The sequence below is a fragment of the Pelobates fuscus genome, chromosome 11 (assembly GCF_036172605.1).
Source record: "Pelobates fuscus isolate aPelFus1 chromosome 11, aPelFus1.pri, whole genome shotgun sequence".
Lineage (NCBI taxonomy): Eukaryota > Metazoa > Chordata > Amphibia > Anura > Pelobatidae > Pelobates > Pelobates fuscus.
The window spans coordinates 92,317,137-92,342,648 of record NC_086327.1 but is presented as its reverse complement, the minus strand read 5'-3'; the positions used below and the strand labels follow the sequence as shown (position 1 = coordinate 92,342,648).

General features: G+C 43.1%; 1 protein-coding gene across 1 annotated transcript in view; it reads left to right on the top strand.

The window, feature by feature from the left end:
- ESPN (espin) overlaps window positions 1-25,512 on the top strand; it is a 223,353-nt gene that overhangs the window by 63,755 nt on the left and 134,086 nt on the right. Inside the window, exons 3-5 of the mRNA XM_063436450.1 lie at window positions 794-980; window positions 15,164-15,346; window positions 19,302-19,433. Of these exons, the coding sequence (XP_063292520.1) occupies window positions 794-980; window positions 15,164-15,346; window positions 19,302-19,433 (502 nt within the window). The remainder of the gene's footprint in view (window positions 1-793; window positions 981-15,163; window positions 15,347-19,301; window positions 19,434-25,512) is intronic.

Below are 25,512 nucleotides of genomic sequence, written 5' to 3'. Positions count from 1 at the left end.
GAGATAATACAGTGAGTACCATCCAAACTTCCCATCGCATCACCTCCACACTCTCTCAATGGGTGACCACTGAAAGGTTGAGAGCCTAAACCTTCCTCATACTGCAATGCAAAGAGGAAGAAAGCTGGGATGCAAAGGTGACAGGTGTAGACTCCCAACTTCTGGTTAAAGGCTAACAAGTGTAGTCTCCCAACTTCTGGTTAAAGGTTGACATGTGTAGACTCCCAACTTCTGGTTAAAGGTTGACAGGTGTAGACTCCCAACTTCTGGTTAAAGGTTGACAGGTGTAGACTCCCAACTTCTGGTTAAAGGTTGACAGGTGTAGACTCCCAACTTCTGGATGCAAAGGTGAGAGGTTTTTACTCCCAACTTCTGGTTGCAGAACAGTTTAGCCCCTGAAGATAAGATAACTCCTGACCATTCCTATCCCCATAACAACTTAAAGAACAACTGTCATCAAATTTTCACTTCTCATATTTCAAAAGTATAATACATTTCATGAAACATAATGATTTATTTTTTAAATAACACATATTGATTTTTATTTTTTTATTTCACTTTTTTTTTATCTGGCTGAGCAGCCATGTTGGGTCAGTCTCTGCTGTTATTTAACCAACTGCTTCTCAACCTAACTTGCCGGCTGCTACAGTGATTGTTCTGTATTAAACTGCAGCAGTAGGATAGTTGTTATGGAGATGGGAGCATTTCTTTAACAATATCATCTAATGATGATCAGTAGAAACCTATAAAAAAGAGTGAATAACCAGAGGTTATTATTTTTTACTTTTTCTAGTGCTATCAATTCTCAGACGAAGAATGGTGCCACACCCCTCTACTTAGCCTGTCAAGAGGGACACTTAGAAGTCATCCAATATCTGGTCAAGGACTGTGGGGCTGATCCTCATATAAGGGCCACTGATGGAATGACACCCCTACACGCAGCTGCCCAGATGGGCCACAGCACAGTCATTGTATGGTTGGTAAGTATATTGTTCTGGTCTTTGTTAGTTGATCCATGTAAAACATATCAATTTAGTTTTTTTTATTTCTCTAAAAATGATGCAACTTTGAGCTAAAGAAATTAAATTCACTTGTAACGTGTGAACATTTTACCATGCAATTCTCCATTTTTATGGTTTTCCACCTTAATGAAAGGTCCCACAAACATCAGATAAAAAAAAAAAAAAGAGACAAAAAAAAAAAGAGGGCGAGTTTTGCCGACAGTTGGGGAAGTGACAATTATGTAAAAACCGAATCACTAAGCCTACGTCCCAAAGGCAAACATACTAGTGGATCTGCTATCTTGATGCCAAGGAGAAGTTTACAGATCAAGGGATCCTGACTAATAAGGACCCCTCAAAATGGGATATGAGCTGCATAAATGGCAGATTTCATAACATTAATGGAGCTATACCTTTGGCCCAATGAGAACAAGTGGGATAGGAACATGAGAATCATCAACATAGATGCTGTATGTGGATCGAATTCCCTCTCCAAGCAAGAGTTACTCTATGAGTACAGTGCAGATATGTAGCATAATCTGGTGCATGGAGCCCATGAATCCCATTAAAAGTCCTTATTCATTTGTGATAGCCTATTTTACATTAAAGGAACCCCAGAAAGCATCCAGACCCCTAGATATAGATGGTCTTGGAGGATGAGATGATGAAGAGTTCCATGGGAATCAGTGAGAAGGAGAGTGTAACGGATCGCCTGGCACCCCGACTTGGTACCTCCGTTAATGGATGCTCCTAGTGCTTCCTGAGGACTCCAAGCACTCTGGCAGACACCACAATCACCGAATCCGAGAAACCTTTAAATTCTCCCAAGCATATGAATGCTGTAGACCATTGAATAGGAACCATACGAATAGGCTTGTACTCCTAGCAGTCAACTGGAACAGCATGCAATAAATCCTTCCCCCAATAATGAGACGACACATCACTTTGAGGGTAAAACAGGAACTCTCGACTGGCTCATCCAGCCTGGCTTTTATTTCCAACTCACACATACAGGCCACACCCAGGGGGAGGCATAAAAGAACCAATGACATAGATGTTACCTCCCACACATCCCCTCCCCTTAGTGTGACACATAATCCCATTATGCATACAGTGTAAAATATACTTTTACACAACTTTCATAACTTTAAAACCATACATCACATTCACATAAAAATACATATCCACAATCAATCCATTCAGGGGAACAACATATTAAAAAATGGCATGAATCCGACCAGGGGTTCAAAAGTTACTAAAAGTATATTTTGTTCCTTTCTGGCTGGCAGAAAAACATCCCCACAATGCACCCTGGTTTCCTCCCTTCTGCCCTGGAGTTAATTGGAGAAGTAATCCAATTATCCAGGACTAAAGGCAGACTCCATTAACCACATGGTTGCAAAACAACATAAAACACTTTAAAATACATAAAGTCACATTTACACATAACACACAGACATTTCACCTATCCCCAGATAGCTGGGATCTGCACGCACAAAACTACCGAATAGCGCGCAGATCCTACTCACACAGTACAATTGCCATGGAGCTAAAGTCTTTCCCATAGTCTTTCATTATATGAATAGGCTCCATGGTATGGCTATCTGGGGTATCACATTCCCATAAAGTCTGGTCCATAGTCCAAAGGCAAGAGGCGGGCAATCAGCCCCCTCCAAGGACACGTGGCGAGGTCGGTTTCGCCACACTTCTCCCCTTTACCCCCCAGACTAACAGGGTACTTGACCTCCTGCCGGTCAGTGCCCTTGTTAGTCCAGCAGCCCACCCACAAGACAGAAACAGCAGAGCAGCCCACCCACAATAAACAGTTACTACACCTGGGTGAGGGAGAATCTTGTCCAGGTTCAGGTGCCTCACCACGGCTGTGTGGGGGACTGGTAGGCTGCCTTGGTAGGTTGCTGAGGGGGCAGAGACCAGCGGTACTCTGTCCTGTTTCTAGCACTACCACGGGAGTAGTCTTGTTGGAGCCTGGTTGCTGGAGACCGACTGTCTCCCCTTTAAATACACCGCTCTGCTGCTGGAGACCGACTGTCTCCCCTTGAGTTACACCGCTCTGCTGCTGGAGACCGACTGTCTCCCCTTGAGTTACACAGCTCTGCTGCTGGAGACCGACTGTCTCCCCTTTAGTTACACAGCTCTGCTGCTGGAGACAGACTGTCTCCCCTTTAAATACACCGCTCTGCTGCTGGAGACCGACTGTCTCCCCTTGAGTTACACCGCTCTGCTGCTGGAGACCGACTGTCTCCCCTTGAGTTACACAACTCTGCTGCTGGAGACCGACTGTCTCCCCTTTAGTTACACAGCTCTGCTGCTGGAGACAGACTGTCTCCCCTTTGGCTAAACAGCCCTGTTGTGGGGGGGCAGGACCGACAGTCCCTACCCCCTGTGCTGGAAGTGCAGAGACCACGGTCATATCTGCACAGGTGTTGGGCTTACAGTCTCCCCCTGGTACATTAAGCTGCCGCTGGGGAGAGGTGGTAACCAGCTCCTCTCCCATTAGAACACTCTGCCGCTGGGGAATGGAGACTGGGCTCTCTATTCCCTGTACATTAATGATCCGCCGCTGGGGAGAGGTGGTAACAATCTCCTCTCCCATGCATACTTCCCGTCTCTGCGGAGGGAGACCGACTGTCTCTCCTCCCAGCACAGAGTCCTGCTGTGGGGGAAAGGGGGCTGGGCTCTCTATTCCCTGCTGGATACTCTGCCGCTGGGGAATGGAGACCGGGCTCCCAATTCCCAACAAATCACACTGCCGCTGGGGAGGGAGGACGGCTCCTTCAGTTCCCTGTAACTTGGGCGCAGAGACCACGGTCCCATCTGCGCTGGTGTGGGGCTTACGGTCTCCCCTTGGTGGGTTAGGCTGCCGCTGGAGAGAGGGTGTAACAAGCTCCTCTCTCTGAACTGTAACTTGCCGCTGGGGATCTGGGCCGACTGCCCAGCATCCCTGTAGGGCCGGTAGAGAGACCTCGATCCCATCTCCACCTGCCATCTGTGGGTCTCTCCAGGACTTCTGCAACTGGTAGTGAAGCAGGGGGTACCTCTGCCGCTTTTTCCCAGCTATAGGCTAGCAGGTCTGGGTCTGCCACCCAGTTTTCCCGGTCTGCGTCCCTGCTCTGCAGCTGGCAGGAATTTAATAGTTCTACATAGTCCATCTCCAGCTCTCGTTCCATGGCAGCGAAACGGCGGAGGTCTTCTCCCAGTCCAATAGATCTCGGGCCCTGTATCATCTCACCTCGGTAATGAAAGATAGCCCAGTACCGTGACTCTGCTGGACTGCCGAAGTCGACATCCTCCACTAAGGCTTTCCACAACAGGCCAGGGCTCGTGTAGTTCTCCCCTCTGGCTGGATGCCCTCTGCCCTCCACGTCTCTGGCTGGACAGTGCACCACCACAGTGCCCGGTATGAGGCGTCCAGGCTCAGTTCCCTTTCCATGAGGTACTCGAGTTGTCTTACCCGCTGCCCTCCAGGTTGGTCTCCCAGAAGCGGCATCCGCCAGGCCATTTGTTCCTCCAACTGGTATGCGACACCAGGAAGGCGCTGCTGCCGTTGATACTGGACTTCCTCCAGGGCATCGTACCATAATTCTTTCCGGGCATTATCTCTCCATTCTAATTCACTCTCTTCCTCAGGTGTGTGTGTTGCCCAGGGGTCTACGAACCCCATTTTCCCAAATCTTTGTGTAGACAGGGACGCTGTAGGCACACTAGCGTCGCCCTCAATTTTTAATCCAAACGAACTGTGTCTCCGAGCTGCTTTACCTCGCACTAGGACGCCATCCCACCGCTTGCCACCAATGTAACGGATCGCCTGGCACCCCGACTTGGTACCTCCGTTAATGGATGCTCCTAGTGCTTCCTGAGGACTCCAAGCACTCTGGCAGACACCACAATCACCGAATCCGAGAAACCTTTAAATTCTCCCAAGTATATGAATGCTGTAGACCATTGAATAGGAACCATACGAATAGGCTTGTACTCCTAGCAGTCAACTGGAACAGCATGCAATAAATCCTTCCCCCAATAATGAGACGACACATCACTTTGAGGGTAAAACAGGAACTCTCGACTGGCTCATCCAGCCTGGCTTTTATTTCCAACTCACACATACAGGCCACACCCAGGGGGAGGCATAAAAGAACCAATGACATAGATGTTACCTCCCACACATCCCCTCCCCTTAGTGTGACACATAATCCCATTATGCATACAGTGTAAAATATACTTTTACACAACTTTCATAACTTTAAAACCATACATCACATTCACATAAAAATACATATCCACAATCAATCCATTCAGGGGAACAACATATTAAAAAATGGCATGAATCCGACCAGGGGTTCAAAAGTTACTAAAAGTATATTTTGTTCCTTTCTGGCTGGCAGAAAAACATCCCCACAATGCACCCTGGTTTCCTCCCTTCTGCCCTGGAGTTAATTGGAGAAGTAATCCAATTATCCAGGACTAAAGGCAGACTCCATTAACCACATGGTTGCAAAACAACATAAAACACTTTAAAATACATAAAGTCACATTTACACATAACACACAGACATTTCACCTATCCCCAGATAGCTGGGATCTGCACGCACAAAACTACCGAATAGCGCGCAGATCCTACTCACACAGTACAATTGCCATGGAGCTAAAGTCTTTCCCATAGTCTTTCATTATATGAATAGGCTCCATGGTATGGCTATCTGGGGTATCACATTCCCATAAAGTCTGGTCCATAGTCCAAAGGCAAGAGGCGGGCAATCAGCCCCCTCCAAGGACACGTGGCGAGGTGGGTTTCGCCACAGAGAGGAAATGAGGATAGAAGTATAGGAACCTTGTGAGATAACTCCAGAAGATCCGTATACCAAGCCTGGCTCTGCTAGAGGGGAGCAATTAACAGGACGAATACTTAATAACATCAAATTTGTTGCATGACTCTTGCAATCTTTGCAAATGGGGGAAAGGTGTATGCTCCTTAGGCTTGCCAAACCCAGAGAATGGCAGTCATCTCAGATCTCAGATGGACCATGACTGACTTTAGGAGTTTTGTGAAGCACCATTGAGCTGAGCTGAGACCAAAAGGGAGACAGGTGAAATGGACATAGAAACCAAAACAAATATTGACTATTGTGGGCTATAAGAACCAAAAGGTAAGCATCCTTGAGATTAAAACATTTGAACCAGTTGTCTTTAGGCAGCAGGTCTCACAAGAAATGGATGCTCTTCATCTTGAAGTGTCTATACACCATGAAGGGATTGAGGTAGTGCAGATTGATGAGCAGATGGAAATCTGCAGTTTTCTTCATGATAAGGAACAGATTACTGAAGAAAGCACCTTAGTTGTACACAAAGTAAAGAGCACCTTTGGCAAACAGTGTTTGGATTTCTAAGTCGATGAGGGTCCTGTGCTTCTCTGAGGTCTAAATTGGTGGAGGTAGGGCCACTTGGACTGGGGCAGAGTGAAGTTGTATTGCATATCTTTGAACCGTCTGCAGAATCCAGGTGTCCTAAGATATCGTCATCCATTCCTGCAAGAAAAGAGACAACGTGCCTGCTGTGAATACATGAGAAGAAAGCATTAATGTGGAGACTCACCAGTGGTGAAGCTTGCATGTCTTCTACCTCAAACGTCTAGGCCCCTGTCCAAACCTCTGAAATGTTTATGTAATTATTTTCTCTCCAAAGAGGAGGCCCTTGGCAGATGGTCCCAAATCCTTTGATCCCAAATCAGAAAGTTTGGCATCTACATGGAGCACGGTGACCTTGTGTCTCTCCTTGAAAAGGGCTGTATTTGTATTTCCTAGCAAACAAGTAGAGTGCCAGACCCACTCTGTAATATAATTCATATCAAGTTGAGTACCCTGTGTCAGATCGAGATTTAGGAATTAAAGAACCTTTACAGTGGTCCCAAAAGATTGACACATTTATACTGTGTTGCCTTTAACCCCTTTTGAATTATCTTTTGGGGTCTCACCTAATACGAGAAATGAAGATCAACTCCAAACTGAATTAAATTCAAGAGTTATCTTGTCAGGGTGAGTGGTTCTGGGGCACTCGTCCCTGAGGCGATTATGCACCCAGCGTTCCAATGGTTTTCAAAATGGGGGATAAAGCTGGTGAGATGGTCAGACAAAGATCATTCTGAGGATCTTGAGAGTCAAATGTTTTTGTGGTCAAAGAGTGGGTTTCTCCGTTTGTCCAGGAAAATTCAGTCTTCCTCTAGTGTTAAAGGTGAGGACAGAATAACAGGAGTCAGCTGGCACAGTAACGAAGTGCAGGGAGAGTCCGCGTCTGGACTTTACAACCAAGGCTCGTCCATGTGACAATTAAATCCTCTCATTACACATGAAACAAGCTGAAGTATGGTACTGGGGCTCACCCAGATAGATTACTGAGTGGTCAAGCCTCCAGTGGAGAAGCAGTTGGATGGCCAAGATGAGAGGCCGAATAGCACAATGCACATCACAGTGCAATGTCCTCTGTCCAAAACAGGGAACAGTGTGTAATATAGTATCGGGGGCTCACCCCTAAAATTATGTCTATAGCATTAATATGCATATATAACAGTAACAGGGGGCTCACTCCTGAGGACTGGTAGTCCACTCTCATATAATAAGTGCAGATAGGTGGCAGTACCCAGACAACTGTAACCTGGAACTGGAAGAGGTCTCACACCTGTGCACATGCCAACTACAGACCAGCTTCAGTATGCAGGCATATAAAATAGCCAAATATAAAGTAGACAGATGCACCTAATGGTGGATAGAACACGCACTTAATGGGCAATAGATAGAGAAATCTGAACAATTACCCTTGGACTAAATGTACTGTAGATAAGGACTCATCTGGGTCCTCAAAACAATATGGAAAAGGGAATAATCTACAATACAATAAAAACAGAGAAAAACATAACGCAATAATGTTGCGATAAAAATGGAGTGGAAATTAAAATAGTTATTCACACTCACAAACCAAAATTGATTGTAGGCATATCGTAAAGATGGTGGAAACCTCAGGACTTGTAGAGCATCATGGCATATATAGAAGGAAATAAAGAAATGTAATAGTGCAGAGTATCTTAATAAAATAGACACTTTAATATAAGGGCACACTTACAAGATTGAAGTGGCAAACAGGCATATCATATAAAATGTTCCAGTCACAAGATCCAAGGGTCGAGAGAACCGGAAAAACAGTATAAAAAATAAAATTAAAACAAACTCTGTACACTATACAGCAGTCCTACGCGTTTTGTTCAATAATCTTTGAACTTCCTCAGGGGCATATGATGAAGATCCTTCTGTATGCAGGCATATAAAATGGCATACAATGCAAATAAAACATAGTCCACTCTTGCCAAATCAAAATCCAAAGGAAGAAAGTGCGAGCAGCCCCAAACACCCCAACAAACCTTAAACCAACCCCTAGATAACAGAGTGCTAAGCATGTGGACCCGCTGACCACAGCACAAAGCAGTCAAGTGAAGGGGAGAAAAGCTGATAGACTGTGCCATGAGCAGAAGGTGTCATGTAGATGATAAGACAGAATATATGTATGGAACCGAAGAGCTCCTAGGGTCAGTAAAGCCCAGCTTCAACAACCCAAACATCAGGGAGGTACTGGGCCACACATTTTTGGGTACTATCGGGCCACACATTTACTCAGAATAATTGACTGGCATGCCCACCCAATGGCTAAACTTTGGGCAGATTCCAAAACTGTACAAGCTCGAGAAAAAAATCCCCTCATTACTCTGGCTCAGTGGCTCGACATTCAGTTGCCTAAGAACTAACCACCCCCTGATTGATGCTACACTGAAAGTGTGGTGCTCCCTTTGCTACTATCAGCATCTGACCACTTCCCCCAGCCCACTGACACCCATCACTCATAATCCAGACCTTGGCAGAGGCCTGACTCTGGTGTGACAGCAGCAAACTCAAAACCTTGAGGGACATGCGCCCCGGCCCCGACGCCACGCCAACTGGTCTAGATAAATTCTCTTATCACCAAGTCAAGACTTACTACTCCACCTCGGCCAGTAAACACCTTATCCACAGGGACCTCATGCACTTTGAGACCCTCTACACGGCCAGGCGACATGTCAAGAGAGGGGTCTCGATACTGTCTGTATGCAGTACATTTATCTGGGGAAAATAGGCCACCACCTAAGTTCATTGCTAGATGGGAGAGGGAGACTGGAGAGACACTGACTAAACAGGAATGGGACAAAATATTCATATTCACATATAAATGCTCAATTAGCTTGAAATTCCAAGAGATGAGCTTTAAATAGAAACATAGAATGTGACGGCAGATAAGAACCATTTGGCCCATCTAGTCTGCCCAATTTTCTAAATACTTTCATTAGTCCCTGGCCTTATCTTATAGTTAGGATAGCCTTATGCCTATCCCACACATGCTTAAACTCCTTTACTGTGTTAACCTCTACCACTTCAGCTGGAAGGCTATTACATGCATCCACTACCCTCTCAGTAAAGTAATACTTCCTGGTATTATTTTTAAACCTTTGTCCCTCTAATTTAAGACTATGTCCTCTTGTTGTGGTAGTTTTTCTTCTTTTAAATATAGTCTCCTCCTTTACTGTGTTGATTCCCTTTATGTATTTAAATGTTTCTATCATATCCACCCTGTCTCGTCTTTCCTCCAAGCTATACATGTTAAGATCTTAACCTTTCCTGGTAAGTTTTATCCTGCAATCCATGAATCAGTTTAGTAGCCCTTCTCTGAACTCTCTCTAAGGTATCAATATCCGTCTGAAGATACGGTCTCCAGTACTGCGTACAATACTCCAAGTGAGGTCTCACCAGTGTTCTGTACAATGGCATGAGAACTTCCCTCTTTCTACTGCTAATACCTCTCCCTATACAACCAAGCATTCTGCTAGCATTTCCTGCTGCTCTGTTACATTGTCTGCCTACCTTTAAGTCATCAGAAATAATCACCCCTAAATCCCTTTCCTCAGATGTTGAGGTTAGGACTCTATCAAATATTCTGTACTCTGTTTTTATGTCCAAGATGCATTATCTTGCACTTATCCACATTAAATGTCAGTTGCCACAACTCTGACCATTTTTCTAGTTTACCTAAATTATTAGCCATTTGGCTTATCCCTCCTGGAACATCAACCCAGTTACATATCTTAGTATCATCAGCAAAAAGACATATCTTACCATCAAGACCTTCTGAAATATCACTAATAAAAATATTAAAGAGAGTAGGTCCAAGTACAGATCCCTGAGGTACCCCACTGGTGACAAGCCCAAGCTTCGAATATACTCCATTGACTACAACCCTCTGTTGCCTGTCACTCAGCCACTGCCTCACCCATTCAACAATATTGGAATCCAAACTTAAAGATTGCAGTTTATTGATAAGCCTTCTATGTGCAACAGTATCAAAAGCCTTACTGAAATCTAGGTAAGCAATGTCTACTGCACCACCCTGATCTATAATTTTAGTTACCCAATCAAAAAAATCTATAAGATTAGTTTGGCATGATCTCCCTGAAGTAAACCCATGTTGTCTCTGATTGAGCAACCAGCCTCTGAGCGGGTGGGGGCCCTAAAGTAAAAAAAGGTAGGAGGACCTATTGTCCTCCCCACCAGCCCCCACCCCTGAGCGGTGGGTGGGGGCCCTAAACAAGAATAAGCGGGGGGGGGGGACCTAATGTCCTCCCCCCTGGCCCCCACCCCTGAGCGGTGGGTGGGAGCCCTAAATAAAAATTGGGGGGGGGGACCTAATGTCCTCCCCCCTGGCCCCCACCCCTGAGCGATGGGTGGGGGCCCTAAACACAAATTAGGGGGACCTAATGTCCTCCCCCCTGGCCCCCACCCCTGAGCGGTGGGTGGGAGCCCTAAATACAAATTGGGGGGGGACCTAATGTCCTCCCCCCTGGCCCCCACCCCTGAGCAATGGGTGGGGGCCCTAAACACAAATTGGGGGGGATCTAATGTCCTCCCCCCTGGCCCCCACCCCTGAGCGGTGGGTGGGGGCCCTAAACAAAAGTAAGTGGGGGAGGATATGGATATTTATTTGGCCTTTTTTGGGGCTGAAAAAAGAAGATTTTAGAAGAAAGAAAACATCAAATGGTAAGTTTATTTTTATTTTACAAGGTACTTAGTTAAATGGTCCCCCCTCATTATTTTTAGGGTGAGGGAGGTAGGTAGGAGTTTATTTTTTGGTGGAGGGGGTGACTAGGGGTTTGGGGACCCCTAGTCACCTGGGGGGAGTGGGGTTACATTTTCATTTAGGGCCCCCACCCACCGCTCAGGGGTGAGGACATTAGGTCCCCCCCCTTATTCTTGCTTAGGGCCCCCACCCACCACTCAGGGGGAGGACAATAGGTCCCCCCATTTGTATTTAGGGCCCCCACCCGCCGCTCAGGGGTGGGGGCCAGGGGGGAGGACATTAGGTCCCCCCTCATTTGTATTTAGGGCCCCCACCCGCCGCTCAGGGGTGGAGGCCAGGGGGAAGGACAATAGGTGTCCCCCCCCTTATTTTTGTTTAGTGCCCCCACCCACCGCTCAGGGGTGGGGGCAATGGGGGAGGACAATAGGTCCCCCCCAGTTTGTATTTAGTGCCCCCACCCACCGCTCAGGGGTGGGGGCCAGGGGGGAGGACAATAGGTCCCCCCCTTATTCTTGTTTAGGCCCCCACCCACCACTCAGGGGTGGGCGCCAGGGGGGAGGACATTAGGTGTCCCCCCTTATTCTTGTTTAGGGCCCCCACCGCCGCTCACGGTTGGGGGCCGGTGGGGAGGACAATAGGTCCTCCCCCCTTTTGTTACTTTAGGGCCCCCACCTGCTCAGGGAGGGGGGACCCTTTTTTATCTTTTTTAATTTTTTTTAACAGTAAGCAGCCACAGGCTGCTCACTGTTTAATAGACATTCCCCTACTCGCGGTATTGCGAGTAGGGGCACAATTTACTAATACTAAGTAATTTTTACTTAGTATTAGTAAATTTGTCTGAAAGACCAATTTAGGTCTTTCAGCCTTTTGGTAGATAACTCCCTGATACCGTGGGAATTAGGGAGTTATCTACCAAGCGGCTGCAACAAAAGTCCCGAAATGCCGGAGTTCCGAAGTTGCCGAAGTTCCGAAGTTGCCGAAGTTCCGAAGTTGCCGAAGTGCCGAAGTTCTGAAGTGCCGAAGTTCCCGAAGTGTCTAAGATCCGAAGTTGCCGAAGTTCCGAAGTGGTCAAGTGCCGAATTCCCGAATTGATGAAGTCCCGAATTTCTGAATGCCGATCCGAGACGAATATTTTCCCTATGCACATGCCTAGTACAACCCAATAGCTCGTTGTATAAAAGCCTCAACCCATATGCCTTGCTCAAAAGTCGATTTACTGGAAAAACTGTATAACAATGAAAAATATAAAATATAGATTGTAAAAAAAAAAAAAATATATATATATATATATACACTACTCAAAAAAATAAAGGGAACACTTAAAGGGACACTCCAGGCACCCAGACCACTTCTGCTCATTGGAGTGGTCTGGGTGCCAACTCCCAATACCCTTAACCCTGCAAGTGTAATTATTGCAGTTTTTTATAAACTGCAATAATTACCTTGCAGGGTTAACTCCACCTCTAGAGGGCACTTCCTGGATTATAGCACAGAAAACCTGTGCTAGAGCATCGCTGAACGTCCTCACGCTGTGTGAGGACCTCAAGCGTCGCTCAATTCCACATAGGAAAGCATTGAAAAGCATTTGGAGGAAGAAGCAGCGATGCGGGACATGTCACTGCCTCTAGTAAGTCACTGAAGGGGTTTTCACCCCTTCAGCAAACAGGGATTGGGAGGTGGAAGGGAGAGGGGACCTGCAGTGCCAGGAAAACGGATTGTTTTCCTAGCACTGGAGAGTCCCTTTAAACAACAGAATGTAACTCAAGTCAATCACACTTCTGTGAAATAAAACTGTCCACTTAGGAAGCAACACTGAGTGACAATCAATTTCACATGCTGTTGTGCAAATGGGATAGACAACAGGTGGAAATTATAGGCAATTAGCAAGACACCCCCAATAAAGGCCACCACAGACCACTTCTCGGTTCCTATGCTTCCTGGCTGATGTTTTGGTCGCTTTTGAATACTGGCAGTGCTTTCACTCTAGTGGTAGCATGAGACGGAGTCTACAACCCACACAAGTGGCTCAGGTAGTGCAGCTCATCCAGGATGGCACATCAATGCGAGCTGTAGTAAGAAGGTTTGCTGTGTCTGTCAGCGTAGTGTCCAGAGCATGGTGGCGCTACCAGGAGACAGGCCAGTACATCAGGAGACGTGGAGGAGGCCATAGGAGGGCAACAACCCAGCAGCAGGACCGCTACTGCCGCCTTTGTGCAAAGAGGAACAGGAGGAGCAATGCCATAGCCCTGTAAAATGACCTCCAGCAGGCCACAAATGTGCATGTGTCTGCTCAAATGGTCAGAAACAGACTCCATGAGGGTGGTATGAGGGCCTGACGTCCACAGGTGGGGGTTGTGCTTACAGCCCAACACCGTGCAGGACGTTTGGCATTTGCCAGAGAACACCAAGATTGGCAAATTCTCCACTGGCGCCTTGTGCTCTTCACAGATGAAAGCAGGTTCACACTGAGCACATGTGACAGACGTGACAGAGTCTGGAGACGCCGTGGAGAACGTTCTGCTGCCTGCAACATCCTCCAGCATGACCGGTTTGGCAGTGGGTCAGTAATGGTGTGGGGTGGCATTTCTTTGGGGGCCGCACAGCCCTCCATGTGCTTGCCAGTGGTAGCCTGACTGCCATTAGGTACCGAGATGAGATCCTCAGACCCCTTGTGAGACCATATGCTGATGCGGTTGGCCCTGGGTTACTCCTAATGCAAGACAATGCTAGACCTCATGTGGCTGGAGTGTGTCAGCAGTTCCTGCAAGACAAAGGAATTGATGCTATGGACTGGCCCGCCCGTTCCCCAGACCTGAATCCAATTGAGCACATCTGGGACATCATGTCTTGCTCCATGCACCAACGTCACGTTGCACCACAGACTGTCCAGGAGTTGGTAGATACTTTATTCCAGGTCTGGGAAGAGATCCCTCAGGAGACCATCTGCCACCTCATCAGGAGCATGCACAGGCGTTGTAGGGAGGTCATACAGGTACATGGAGGCCACACACACTACTGAGCCTCATTTTGACTTGTTTTAAGGACATTACATCAAAGTTGGATCAGCCTGTAGTGTGTTTTTCCACTTTAATTTTGAGTGTGAATCCAAATCCAGATCTCCATGGGTTGAAAAATTTTATTTCCATTTTTAATTTTTGTGTGATTTTGTTGTCAGCACATTCAACTATGTAAAGAACAAAGTATTTCAGAAGAATATTTAATTCATTCTAGGATGTGTTATTTTTGTGATCCCTTTATTTTTTTTGAGCAGTGTATAAATTAGCCAAAAACAGGGGAATACAGTACAGGAACAAGGTTAGAGCCGCTAACACATGTAGAAATTCATGGAAAGACATGGAACAATTATACCAATAAATAGTAGGAGAAATATAAATAACTACAGTAACAGTTTTCACAGTATCAAAACACATAAAACATAATTATAACAAAATAACATGATCTTGACACTTTTGAACACAATGTCATGCTGTGTGAAAGGAAGTCCAGCCAGATAGGGTAATAAAGAAGATCAAGCTATTTTTTTGGTTGTAAGAGTGTGCGTGAATACTGCCCAGGGACACTCTAATTAGCTTTCATTCCTTGTCAGATTAATTTTACAAGTAATTGTTCTATATGTTTTTTAGTTAGTGTAATTGTGTTATTATATTTAAAATGTTAATGTAGCAATGTGGGTTTCTTATTAAGAAGTGGACAATTTACAGAAAAAAAAATTTTTTTGCAGAAGCTTGAAAACCACATCCTAAACAGAATTTTAGACTATTCAGTAAATTAGATAATACAGCAAATATTTTTTTTACTTTCACGGTCAACCATTAGGTGGTGCTAAACAGCTCTCTGTATTAATTTTACTCCTGCAACTTAAATTCTAGCATATAAAGTATATCATATCCATAGGAGATGGTGTGAGTATACATTTATTTTAAAATAATATTCTTATGTGTTTTAAAATGTATAAATTCTTTATTTTCGATGAACAGATGAGCTGTACAGACATCAGTCTTTCAGATCGAGATTCAGACGGAGCAACTGCCATGCACTTTGCTGCTAGCCGAGGTCATGCCAAGGTTCTGAGCTGGCTCCTTCTCCATGGAGGTGACATGAGCACTGATAACTTTGGAGGAACGCCTCTACATGACGCTGCTGAGAATGGAGAACTGGAGGTGAAACATCATGTTAAATATGCTGTATGTACTGTAGATATCTGGGAACCTCACTGGAGAATGCAGGCAGGGATCTTCATACTCCTAGTAAAATAAATAGATTTCATAGCAAAAAAATACATGTGTTTTAGATATGAAATCTTTTACAACATTATGACAAGGAGGAAATTGGACCAAGTTTAGGTAACATTCCATGCACCATAACTACCACAGTCTGATGTAGTGGTTATGGTGCCAGGAGTGCCCAGGTGCCATCCCAATGTAGTTTGTCAGATTTGAAAATGTTTTAGACTGGTTTTAAAACTCACTTGGATTCTCTGGATGCATTTGTTGCAACTAGTCTTGAGAGATGCTGGATGGTTCTATTCAGCCTAAGCAGAGACAATACAAAACCATGCTGATAGGCTGAGTACGTTAGCTAGGGCTGCTATCAGAAGTTTTGGGACCTCTATCACAGCTCAAGGTCTGGGACCCCAGACCTGCACCGCAGTCCCACCATAGGGTCCACCCAGGTCCACCCACAAAGATGCAGTGTGTATGTGTGTGTAGAGTGTGTTTAGTGGATGCAGTGTGTTTATAGTGGAAGTAGAGAGTGTGTGTGTAGTGGATGCAGTGTGTTTATAGAGGATGTAGGGAGTGTGTGTGTAGTAGATGCAGAGTGTGTAGTAAATGCACTGTGCATGTGTGGTGTATCAGTGTGTGTAATGGGGATGTAGTGTGTTTATAGTGGATGCAGTGTGTGTGTATGTGTAGTGGATGCACTGTGTATATAGTGGATGGAGACTGTGTATGTGTAGTGGACACAGGGAGTGGCTGTAGTTGATGCAGTATGTGTGTGTGTGTGTGTATAGTGGATATAGTGTGTGTGTAGTGGATGCAGAGTGTGTGTGCATAGTGGACACAGGGAGTGTGTGTGTAGTGAATGCAGATAGTGTGTATTTAATGGATGTAGTATGTGTGTGTGTGTGTGTGTCCGTGTGTGTAGTAGATGCAATGTGTGTGTAGTGGATGCAGTATGTGTGTATAGTGTATCCGGACAATGGTTTAGTGTTGCCATTCTATATTCTGGTATCTGACATTGACTGTTTATCATTACACCAAAATAATATTTAGTTAATGGAACACATTTGTCCTCTGACCTTTCATGTTGATAATTATAGTTTTTTCACTGTTCATGGAACCATGCTTAGTTCATTTGAGAAATGTATTGATTAAGCAAAAAAAAAAAAAAAAAAACAATAAATAAAGCATGGAAATCTTCAAAGATGTCTTGATGGGAATATGATAATATATTTAAAGGGAAACTCCAGTGCCAGGAAAACAATCCGTTTTCCTGGCACTGCAGGTACCCTCTCCCTCCCACCTCCCATCCCAGGTAGCTGAAGGGGTGAAAACCCCTTCAGGTCACTTACCTGAGACCACGCCGATGTCCCTTGGTGGTGATTTCGGGTCGGCGTCGCTCCTCCCAGTAATTGCGTCAGCCGGTGGGCGAGACTGATCCCGCCTGCCGGCTGAGGAAACCTAATGCGCACGCGCATTAGGTCTCCCCATAGGAAAGCATTGAAAAAGATTTCAAAGCTTTCCTATGGGAAATTGAGCGACGCTGGAGGTCCTCAACAGCGTGAAGACGTCCAGCGACGCTCTAGCATAGCAAAAAAAAAATCTTTGCTATGAATCAGGAAGTGCCCTCTAGTGGCTGTCTACCAGACAGCCACTAGAGGTGGAGTTAACCCTGCAATGTAATTATTGCAGTTTATAACAAACTGTTACACTTGCAGGGTTAAGAGTAGTGCGAGTTGGCACCCAGAGCACTCCAATGGGCAGAAGTGGTCTGGGTGCCTGGAGTGTCCCTTTAAAGTCACTTGAAATTAGTTAGTCCAATGGAAAAGTGATTACACTCATTGCCTTGTAGCACACTGGCCCCACTGGTCTTATTTATCACATACATCCTAAAATAAATAAATTTGTATTTGCTCTATTCTGGATCTTTCCCATTAACCTCATCAAAAGAGAATCCAGATCATGTATACCAAATGTACCGGTCATCCAACTCCTTTTATGCCGGAGACTCACACTGGTATTTTCTGAAAAATCAACAGTAATTCTTACAGTGGCAATCGGGTGCTAAACTGACCTTTTGTCTATGGAACAAGTTCCCGTTTTCCTTCTGAAGAGGAGATTCTGAAGGTGACCCAACTTTCTGTAATTGTGTGAATCACTGTGGGGCACAGGAGATGTCAACCCTACATAGACACAGAGGAAAAACCAAAAGTCATTACAAATCAATACTAAGAAAACAAACTACACCTATGTCTGTTGAATTCACAAAAACCTTTAGTAAGTGATTTCCAGGAAGATAAAGAGATCTAAATAATCCCTCCTGATTTAAATATAGAGAAAATGCTGACATTTACATTTTGCACCAAATCAGTACTCAGATCTTTTTTAAAGACTTTGTTTCCTGTGAAGTCTATTCTCTCAACTGCATGTACACAACTGCTGCCACTACTACAAGCATGCTTCAATTTCACCATCTGACTACCCTAGATAATGACCTTCTAAAGTTCCCTAGTAAGAGATCATACCAACATCTCTGCCCTTCATACAGAACCCATATCTGTGATTAAAGCATAATGAATCTATGAAAAAACTGCTTAAATATACCCCAGGATCTCCCCGGATTCTCTCTCATACAGTTATCCCAAAACTGTCTTGAGCCATACTTTAACAAAACGTCTGTTTTCTAGATTCTCCAATGGAAAGAGAGGCCGAACATTCTCTTTGATAACTGAAAATAGGATATTATTATCATCAATGAGGCTTAAAAAAACCTAAACATGTGTAATCAGTATATGTCACCTGTGAGGAGGCAGGAAAAATACTGGGAATTATAAGTAAGAATATATTCAAAAATTACTCGGGAACCCTTATTATCCAGTAGATATTACTAGAAAGGGTTGGTCAGCGTTGGTGGTATCAACTCCACCCTAGGGCTTAACCCCAATTAATTTAGAATGATTAGATTTCAAGAGATCCCGGAAGGAGATCCCTAGATTAGAATTTATAAGGAACACTTTACAGTCCTAAAGGTTAATGCAGCTGTGATAGAATGAAGGGAAATAGAAACAACTTGGTAACAGAGTAATTTACTTTGTTACTTACTCTTATAAGCAAGAATGCTTATTTTAGGAAACAAAGTATATTTTGACATCTATAGGATTGAGATATAGCGCAGTTCAAAATGGTATAAATCCTTGTGCATTTTATGCACTTGGATAGGCACCCATAAAGGACACATTTAACAACTTACATTAAATTTGACACAAATCCTTGTGAGTGTGTTTATATTAAAGGGACACTATAGTCACCTAAATAACTTAAGCTTAATGAAGCAGTTTTGGTGTATAGAACATGCCCCTGCAGCCTCACTGCTCAATCCTCTGCCATTTAGGAGTTAAATCCCTTTGTTTATGACCCCTAGTCACACCTCCCTGCATGTGACTTGCACAGCCTTCCATAAACACTTCCTGTAAAGAGAGCCCTATTTAGGCTTTCTTTATTGCAAGTTCTGTTTAATTAGGATTTTCTTATCCCCTGCTATGTTAATAGCTTGCTAGACCCTGCAAGAGCCTCCTGTATGTGATTAAAGTTCAATTTAGAGATTGAGATACAATTATTTAAGGTAAATTACATCTGTTTGAAAGTGAAACCAGTTTTTGTTTTTCATGCAGGCTCTGTCAATCATAGCCAGGGGAGTTGTGGCTAGGGCTGCATAAACAGAAGCAAAGTGATTTAACTCCTAAATGACAGTGAATTGAGCAGTGAAATTTCAGGGGAATGATCTATACACTAAAACTGCTTTATTTAGCTAAAGTAATTTAAGTGACTATAGTGTTCCTTTAACCATATTATTGTGATTTTTTTTTTGTCTTTATTGTTTGTCTTTGTATTCTAGTGCTGTCAGATTCTTGTGGTCAATGGTGTAAAGCTTGGAATCCGAGACCACGATGGGTACACAGCTGCAGACCTCGCTGAATATAATGGACATCTCCATTGTGCTAAATATCTCAGGACTGTGGAAAATATGGTAATAATCATCGGATTGTTCTCCTATCCTTTTTATTGTACAACATGCAGCCAGAGCTTTGTACTAATTGTTAAAGGAACTCTGTCAAGCATTACATGATCTACTCCCTCTGTAGTGTGCTAATAATTATAACTGTGTATTATTATATAGGATTGGTAGCAAATTTATCGATTTGCATATTAGTAAAATATAGGTATCTTGCTCATAACCAGGTCTAGAGATGACCAAAGTTTTTAATGAAACATATATACATCTTTTATGAATTGTTCTTGTATTGTCCCCTGTGTCATTTAAAATATTGTTGTGTGTAGCATGACTAGAACATGCTATACATGAAAACATATTTAGCTTATAGGGACACTGCAGGCAGTAACATTCTTGTCTCATTGAAGGGGTTACAGTGTGTGGAGTCATCTGGCTCATCCTTCGATTCAGCATTAAACAGTAATATTATTTATTATTACACATTATTTATAAAGCACAAATACATTCTGCAGCGCTGTACGTGAGTACAATTAGTACAAGGAAAAGGCAAGGGTACAATACATCCGAGACAATACAAAAGGTGACAAACAAATACAGGAGGAGTTAAAGGAGGGCCCTATTACTATTGGAATTAAAATCTAGATTGATTGGAGGGGTGAGAAACAGGAGGTGGGACTGCAGAATAATGTTAATACATAGTGAGATTAGGGCAGGTATTGGGTACGTGAAAATAATTAGGTATTGGGTTGAGTTGTAGGCTTTCCTTAACAAGAATGTTGTAATGCTAAATGATATTTACCAGCAGCTCATTTCTCTTGTGCTGCTTGGGCAAAAGAGGAAGCATTAGACTGAGCTTTAATGGGTGGCTGTGATCATAGTCTGATTAAAGTTTCCCAGGGCCCTAGGAAGGGTGTCACATTGGGGCCCCCTTCTAGATCCCTGTGCTCTGTTTGTATAGAGTGTATGTTGACTAATTGTTGTGTGTGAGAGTGTGTCCAGTGGAGGTGTGTTGTGTGTTTGGAGGAGGCCGAGATGTTGTATACCTTCCCTGGTGGTCCAGTAGAGGGTGAGCTGGATTCTTAGTGGTCCATTGATAGAGCTCCATCGTCTTTACCAATATCAAGTACATACGACATTAAGAACACTCTTGTGGTTTCGGCACTCAGCCAATCACTTTAAGCACCAGCCTTGGTGCTCGGAGTCATCTAAACATGCCGAGCGAACCTTGAGGCTGCTTTTAAAGTCGTCTCCACCTGATATTGGTGCAGACCACAACTCTCTTTTAAAGAAGTGATGGAGTGCAAGATTGTGCAGGGAGATCTTTTTTGCTTGAGGAGGGCTTACTCAGAACTCCAAGGCCAGGCCCCTGTCTGACCCGAGCTTTAGGCATCTGTCTTGGTTGCCTAATGGACAAATCCAGATCTGGCTGTGATTGGCTAGGAGCTGAATGCTAATTAATTGTAAGTATAAGTAAGGCTATAAGGAAGAGTGTATTTCCTGTCTTATTCATATCTCCAGTGTGGGCCAGGCTGCAGGTGGACAGGAAACAATGCCTAGAGTCCTACAACTCAGTGTTTAACACTGAATGGTAGGACAGGTACTATAACCATAAGGAGACGAGAGGAACTAGCTCTAAGCCTTCTTGCCCTGCTCTACTAGCCCTGATACTAACATATAGTATTCTTCCACCTTCTTCCTCAGGTCTTATAACCAATTCAGTTAGATGAAATGGATATAGTTCCTACAGTGCCACTTTAATTAAGTGGTTTGGGTGTTTTGTTTTTTTGTTAACTTTGAATCAACAGCACAAAACACTGTTTCAAGGTTGAACTTGATGAACTTTATTATTTTTTCAACTAGACAACTATGTTACTATGTATCATGCTCTACAGTCTCACTGTGCAATTGTATGCTGTTCATGAGTTAAATCACTTGATTTATGCAGAGCAAACCATCTCCCCAGCCCTAGCACACCTTCAGAGAAAAAGCACAGTGTGTTTGCTTAGAATTTATTATCTCATTCTTCTGTTAATTAAACTTTACAATTCTAAATTAATTACACTGCGCAATAAGGCAAGCTAAAATGTAGATCTTTTTTTAAGGAACTGTGTAGGGAGGCTGTGAGAGTCTCAGCCAGGGGAGGTATTACTATGGCTGCAAAACAAAGTGATTTAACTCCTAAATGCAGAGAATTGAGCAGTGAGGCTGCAGGGACATTATACATACACCAAAACTGCTTCACTGAGCTATAGTTGTTATGGTGCTTACAATATCCCTTTAAGGGTTGGTTTTCTGTTGAGTCTTTTTCTAAATTATTGTAGTTCCATAGGGAAAGTTCTCTTTTTAAGGGGTGGCTTTTACTTGTCAAGACATCTGTACTTAACATAATCAACTATGATCTGATTCCTAGATAAAGAACTGGGTGATACAGTTACTACCTTGCCAGATAATTGTGTGTAAAAGTAAATGAGATGCCCTACGTTACTGAGAGAGGAAAATGGAAACTACATTAGGTCTCTGACAAGTCCTTTATGCAGCCCTGGAAATGTGAAAGTATTTGTAACACGACTTGCTTAGATACCAGAGGCATTATATTACGCACAGTATTTGCTTTAAAAGTGCATTGTATGTGCCCATCTCTTCAACGATATGCTATCTAGTAATCTATACATTGCACCACAGCCTTTTTGTAATCAGAATGGGACTCTTAATTTAAATGTAATGGCAAACTCCATTTACCCAATATTAAACTGATGTCTGCTTTCCCATTGGAAAATGTAATATGTTCACTTATATTTTACATAGCGGTGTTTAGTAGCGTATCTGACGCAAACATTTTCCATTTAAAAAAATAGACATAAACTGTAGTTTATGTCCAACATATCACATAGAAAAAATAGTACATTTCTTTACTATTGGAACAGATACGAGAGTGGAATTAAGAATGGACAACTAATCTTCCACAACTGATATTTTGGTCAAGGCCCCTAGGATGTACGTTTCAAGGGACGCTTCACTGCCAAATACAATTTTTTTTTTTAAATCACTGTTTGGTAGATATACCCAATGAAAATATGCATTTATTTAAAAATGCATTTTTTTTTATTAGAGGCATATATAAAACAGCTTGAAAAAAACTGGAGATCTCTTGTCTGAAGCCTTTGCAAGCTCTCCATGTCTAACCCAGCCAAGACGTTCTGTAGCTATCTCCAAACACAGAATTTCCAATGAAGATCCATGTTTTTGCAAGGCAGGTGCTCAGGGCCATTGCTGCCTCTTGAGTTTAGCTCTACTGAACTAAACAAACAGAAAGTAACAAGTAACAGTTAATTTATAAAAAGAAAATGCCAATTTCTATTGAAGTTTGTACTTTTTGTAAAATTAATAAAAGTCGGCACACTCTTCAGACATAGATTACGTCAGCAAGCTTGTGTGCTTTAGGGGTCTGGAGTATCCCTTTAAGTCAGATGTGTAGGCAGACAAAAAAAAAATATATATTTGCCAAACTTGACAATATCTCATACATGAGTTGAAAATTTGGCATTTCCACAGGTTAATGGAATAAACTCATTTTTTTGTTTCAGTTTGTTTCCATTTGTATTGCAGACAGACAGACAGGCACACAGACAGATAGATATGAAGCATGATGTTTGCAGAGCAAAGGCTCTAATTTTATCAGTATGTCCCAGTATTCTTTCATTTCTAGGGCAATATCTGAATTTCTATTTATGTTCTGAATTTGACCTGGATAAAAGTAGAATTTTTACAGCATTTCAGTCAGGAGTCTTAAGAAAAGATTAAAGGACAAGTCCAAGTCCATAAAGCACTTCAGTTTACTGACATGCTTTATATGTGACAAGTATTCCATCTTTCAATTAAGTAACATCCACGGGCTGTCAGTCAGCAAGGAAGGACTTCTTCCGTGCACTGTTAGTTCCACTGAGCTAACAGAAGTGGTTTGGTCCACTGAGCTAACAGAAGTGGTTTGGTCCACTGAGCTAACAGAAGTGGTTTGGTCCACTGAGCTAACAGAAGTGGTTTGGTCCACTGAGCTAACAGAAGTGGTTTGGTCCACTGAGCTAACAGAAGTGGTTTGGTCCACTGAGCTAACAGAAGTGGTTTGGTCCACTGAGCTAACAGAAGTGGTTTGGTCCACTGAGCTAACAGAAGTAGCTGGCGTGTTCTGCTAGAGCCTCTACTCTGGTTTATTTTTTTTTAGTGTGAATTGTTATTTAAATAATAGCTTGGCGTTCTTTTTGTGCTCTTCATTCAGTTTAGCGTCAATAAATATCTCTCTACATTTACTCCGTCATTCCATATGTCTTTAACACAAATCAGAACAAGATCAATTGTAAGAGACTATGGGCTCATTTAGAATCTTGTTGCTACTTTTTCATTCTTTTCACTATTGGTAGCAACTAGTGGCACCACTTTACTGGTTGCTACTACTAGAAGCCAGTCTGTAAGAAGCAGGAAACCGCTCCTATTATTGTCTATGGAAATAGATAACCACAGTTTAGCTAGTGGTTTACAACCTTTTGCTAATCATTACCGGCTGCCCCTAACCCATAGAAACGTAGTGCCAGTGTCTGGCCTGGTATTAAGTGGTTAAGACAGTTAAAGCCCGATACCTCCTATTAAAAAAAAGTCTTGCTTAAACCTTGATGCTAAGTTTTTCCTACCAGGCACTAATAACAAGTCGCTATTGGCCATACAGAGTGGGGCGCGCATGCTTAGGTGTGTGTTTCTGTGCTTTACCAGCAAGCTGCTAATATGTGAAAAGTTAATATTTGTAGCAACAGCTGTTATTAGGAAAACCTGGTGGCAATTTGTAGCTGCTTAACGCTACCGACTGTCTTTAATAGCGAGAGTGTATAACTGCTAATTACCAATTAGGCTGTAAAGGATTTTAGAGAACAGAGTCTTATAACAGATTACAGTTAAATGGTAGTTATCTGTTAACAGATTCTTATTAAAATACTGCAGATTAAAAGAAGCTACACTCCAGTTAATGTTAGCACATTTGTAGTAAACAACATTGTTATGTTAACACCTTTTCAATGTAGATCGAAAACGTAAACACTGTAGGCACCAAGACCACTTCAGCTCATTGTGGTGGTCTGGGGGCTTTGTCCCTTTTGTACCTAGTGTTGCAATGTAAACATTGCAGCTCTAAGTCTGCCCAGAGTGGCTGTCTACCAGTCCGCCACTAGAGGGCTTCCTGAATCGAAACAAACCTTTGGTCCTTTATCTCACACTGGACATCCTTACGCAGGAGGAAAGGGCGCAAGGAAGGGGGGCAGCTTAGACACCTATAGTGCCAGGAAAACGGCTTTGTTTTCCTGGCACTACAGGATCCTTCAAGATAAAAAATAAATAAATAAAATGTCAATCTAAAAAGTAAATGGACAAATTCTATTTTTCTTATTTTAAGAGAAAACCTGTTAAGTTATGTAAAGTCTAATCTAGGGGGACACGAACCACAGTGAGTCCCCATATATTTGTCAGACTTTCCCATATGCTGCTAACTGTAATTACTAAACAGAATAGTCTTTAAAGAAACACTATAGGGTCAGGAACACAAACATGTATTCCTGATCCTATAGTGTTAAAAACACCATTTAAGTGGCTTGCCCCCCCCCCCCCCCCCCACTTAGGTCCAGAATTGACTAAGAAGTTTGAGGCACTTCCTGGTATTTCACTGCAGAAGCAGGAAATCCAAGGCCTTTGCAGCAAATGCATGACATTCCAAGGGAGATTATTTGTGTTTTAATGTTTTGCTCTCTTATATACTTTATTGCTTTTAGGTTTTATTGCATTGTATATACAAATGTGTGAGTAAACTCCTATATCTTCTTGATTGGTTTTTGGACTTAATTTGATGTTGCACTCCTCAATTTTCTTTATCTAGTTGCATATTCCAATTTGCTTCACCATATAAAATCATGGAGAGCAATGCTTTGTAGACTTGTGCATTTGGTTATAAGCAAATTATAATTTGTCTAAATTTTGGGTGATTGACGAGTTGTCCGAATTCCGTAACTCACAATCAATGTTTAACCAAATCACAAAACAAACTATCCTGGCAATGGAC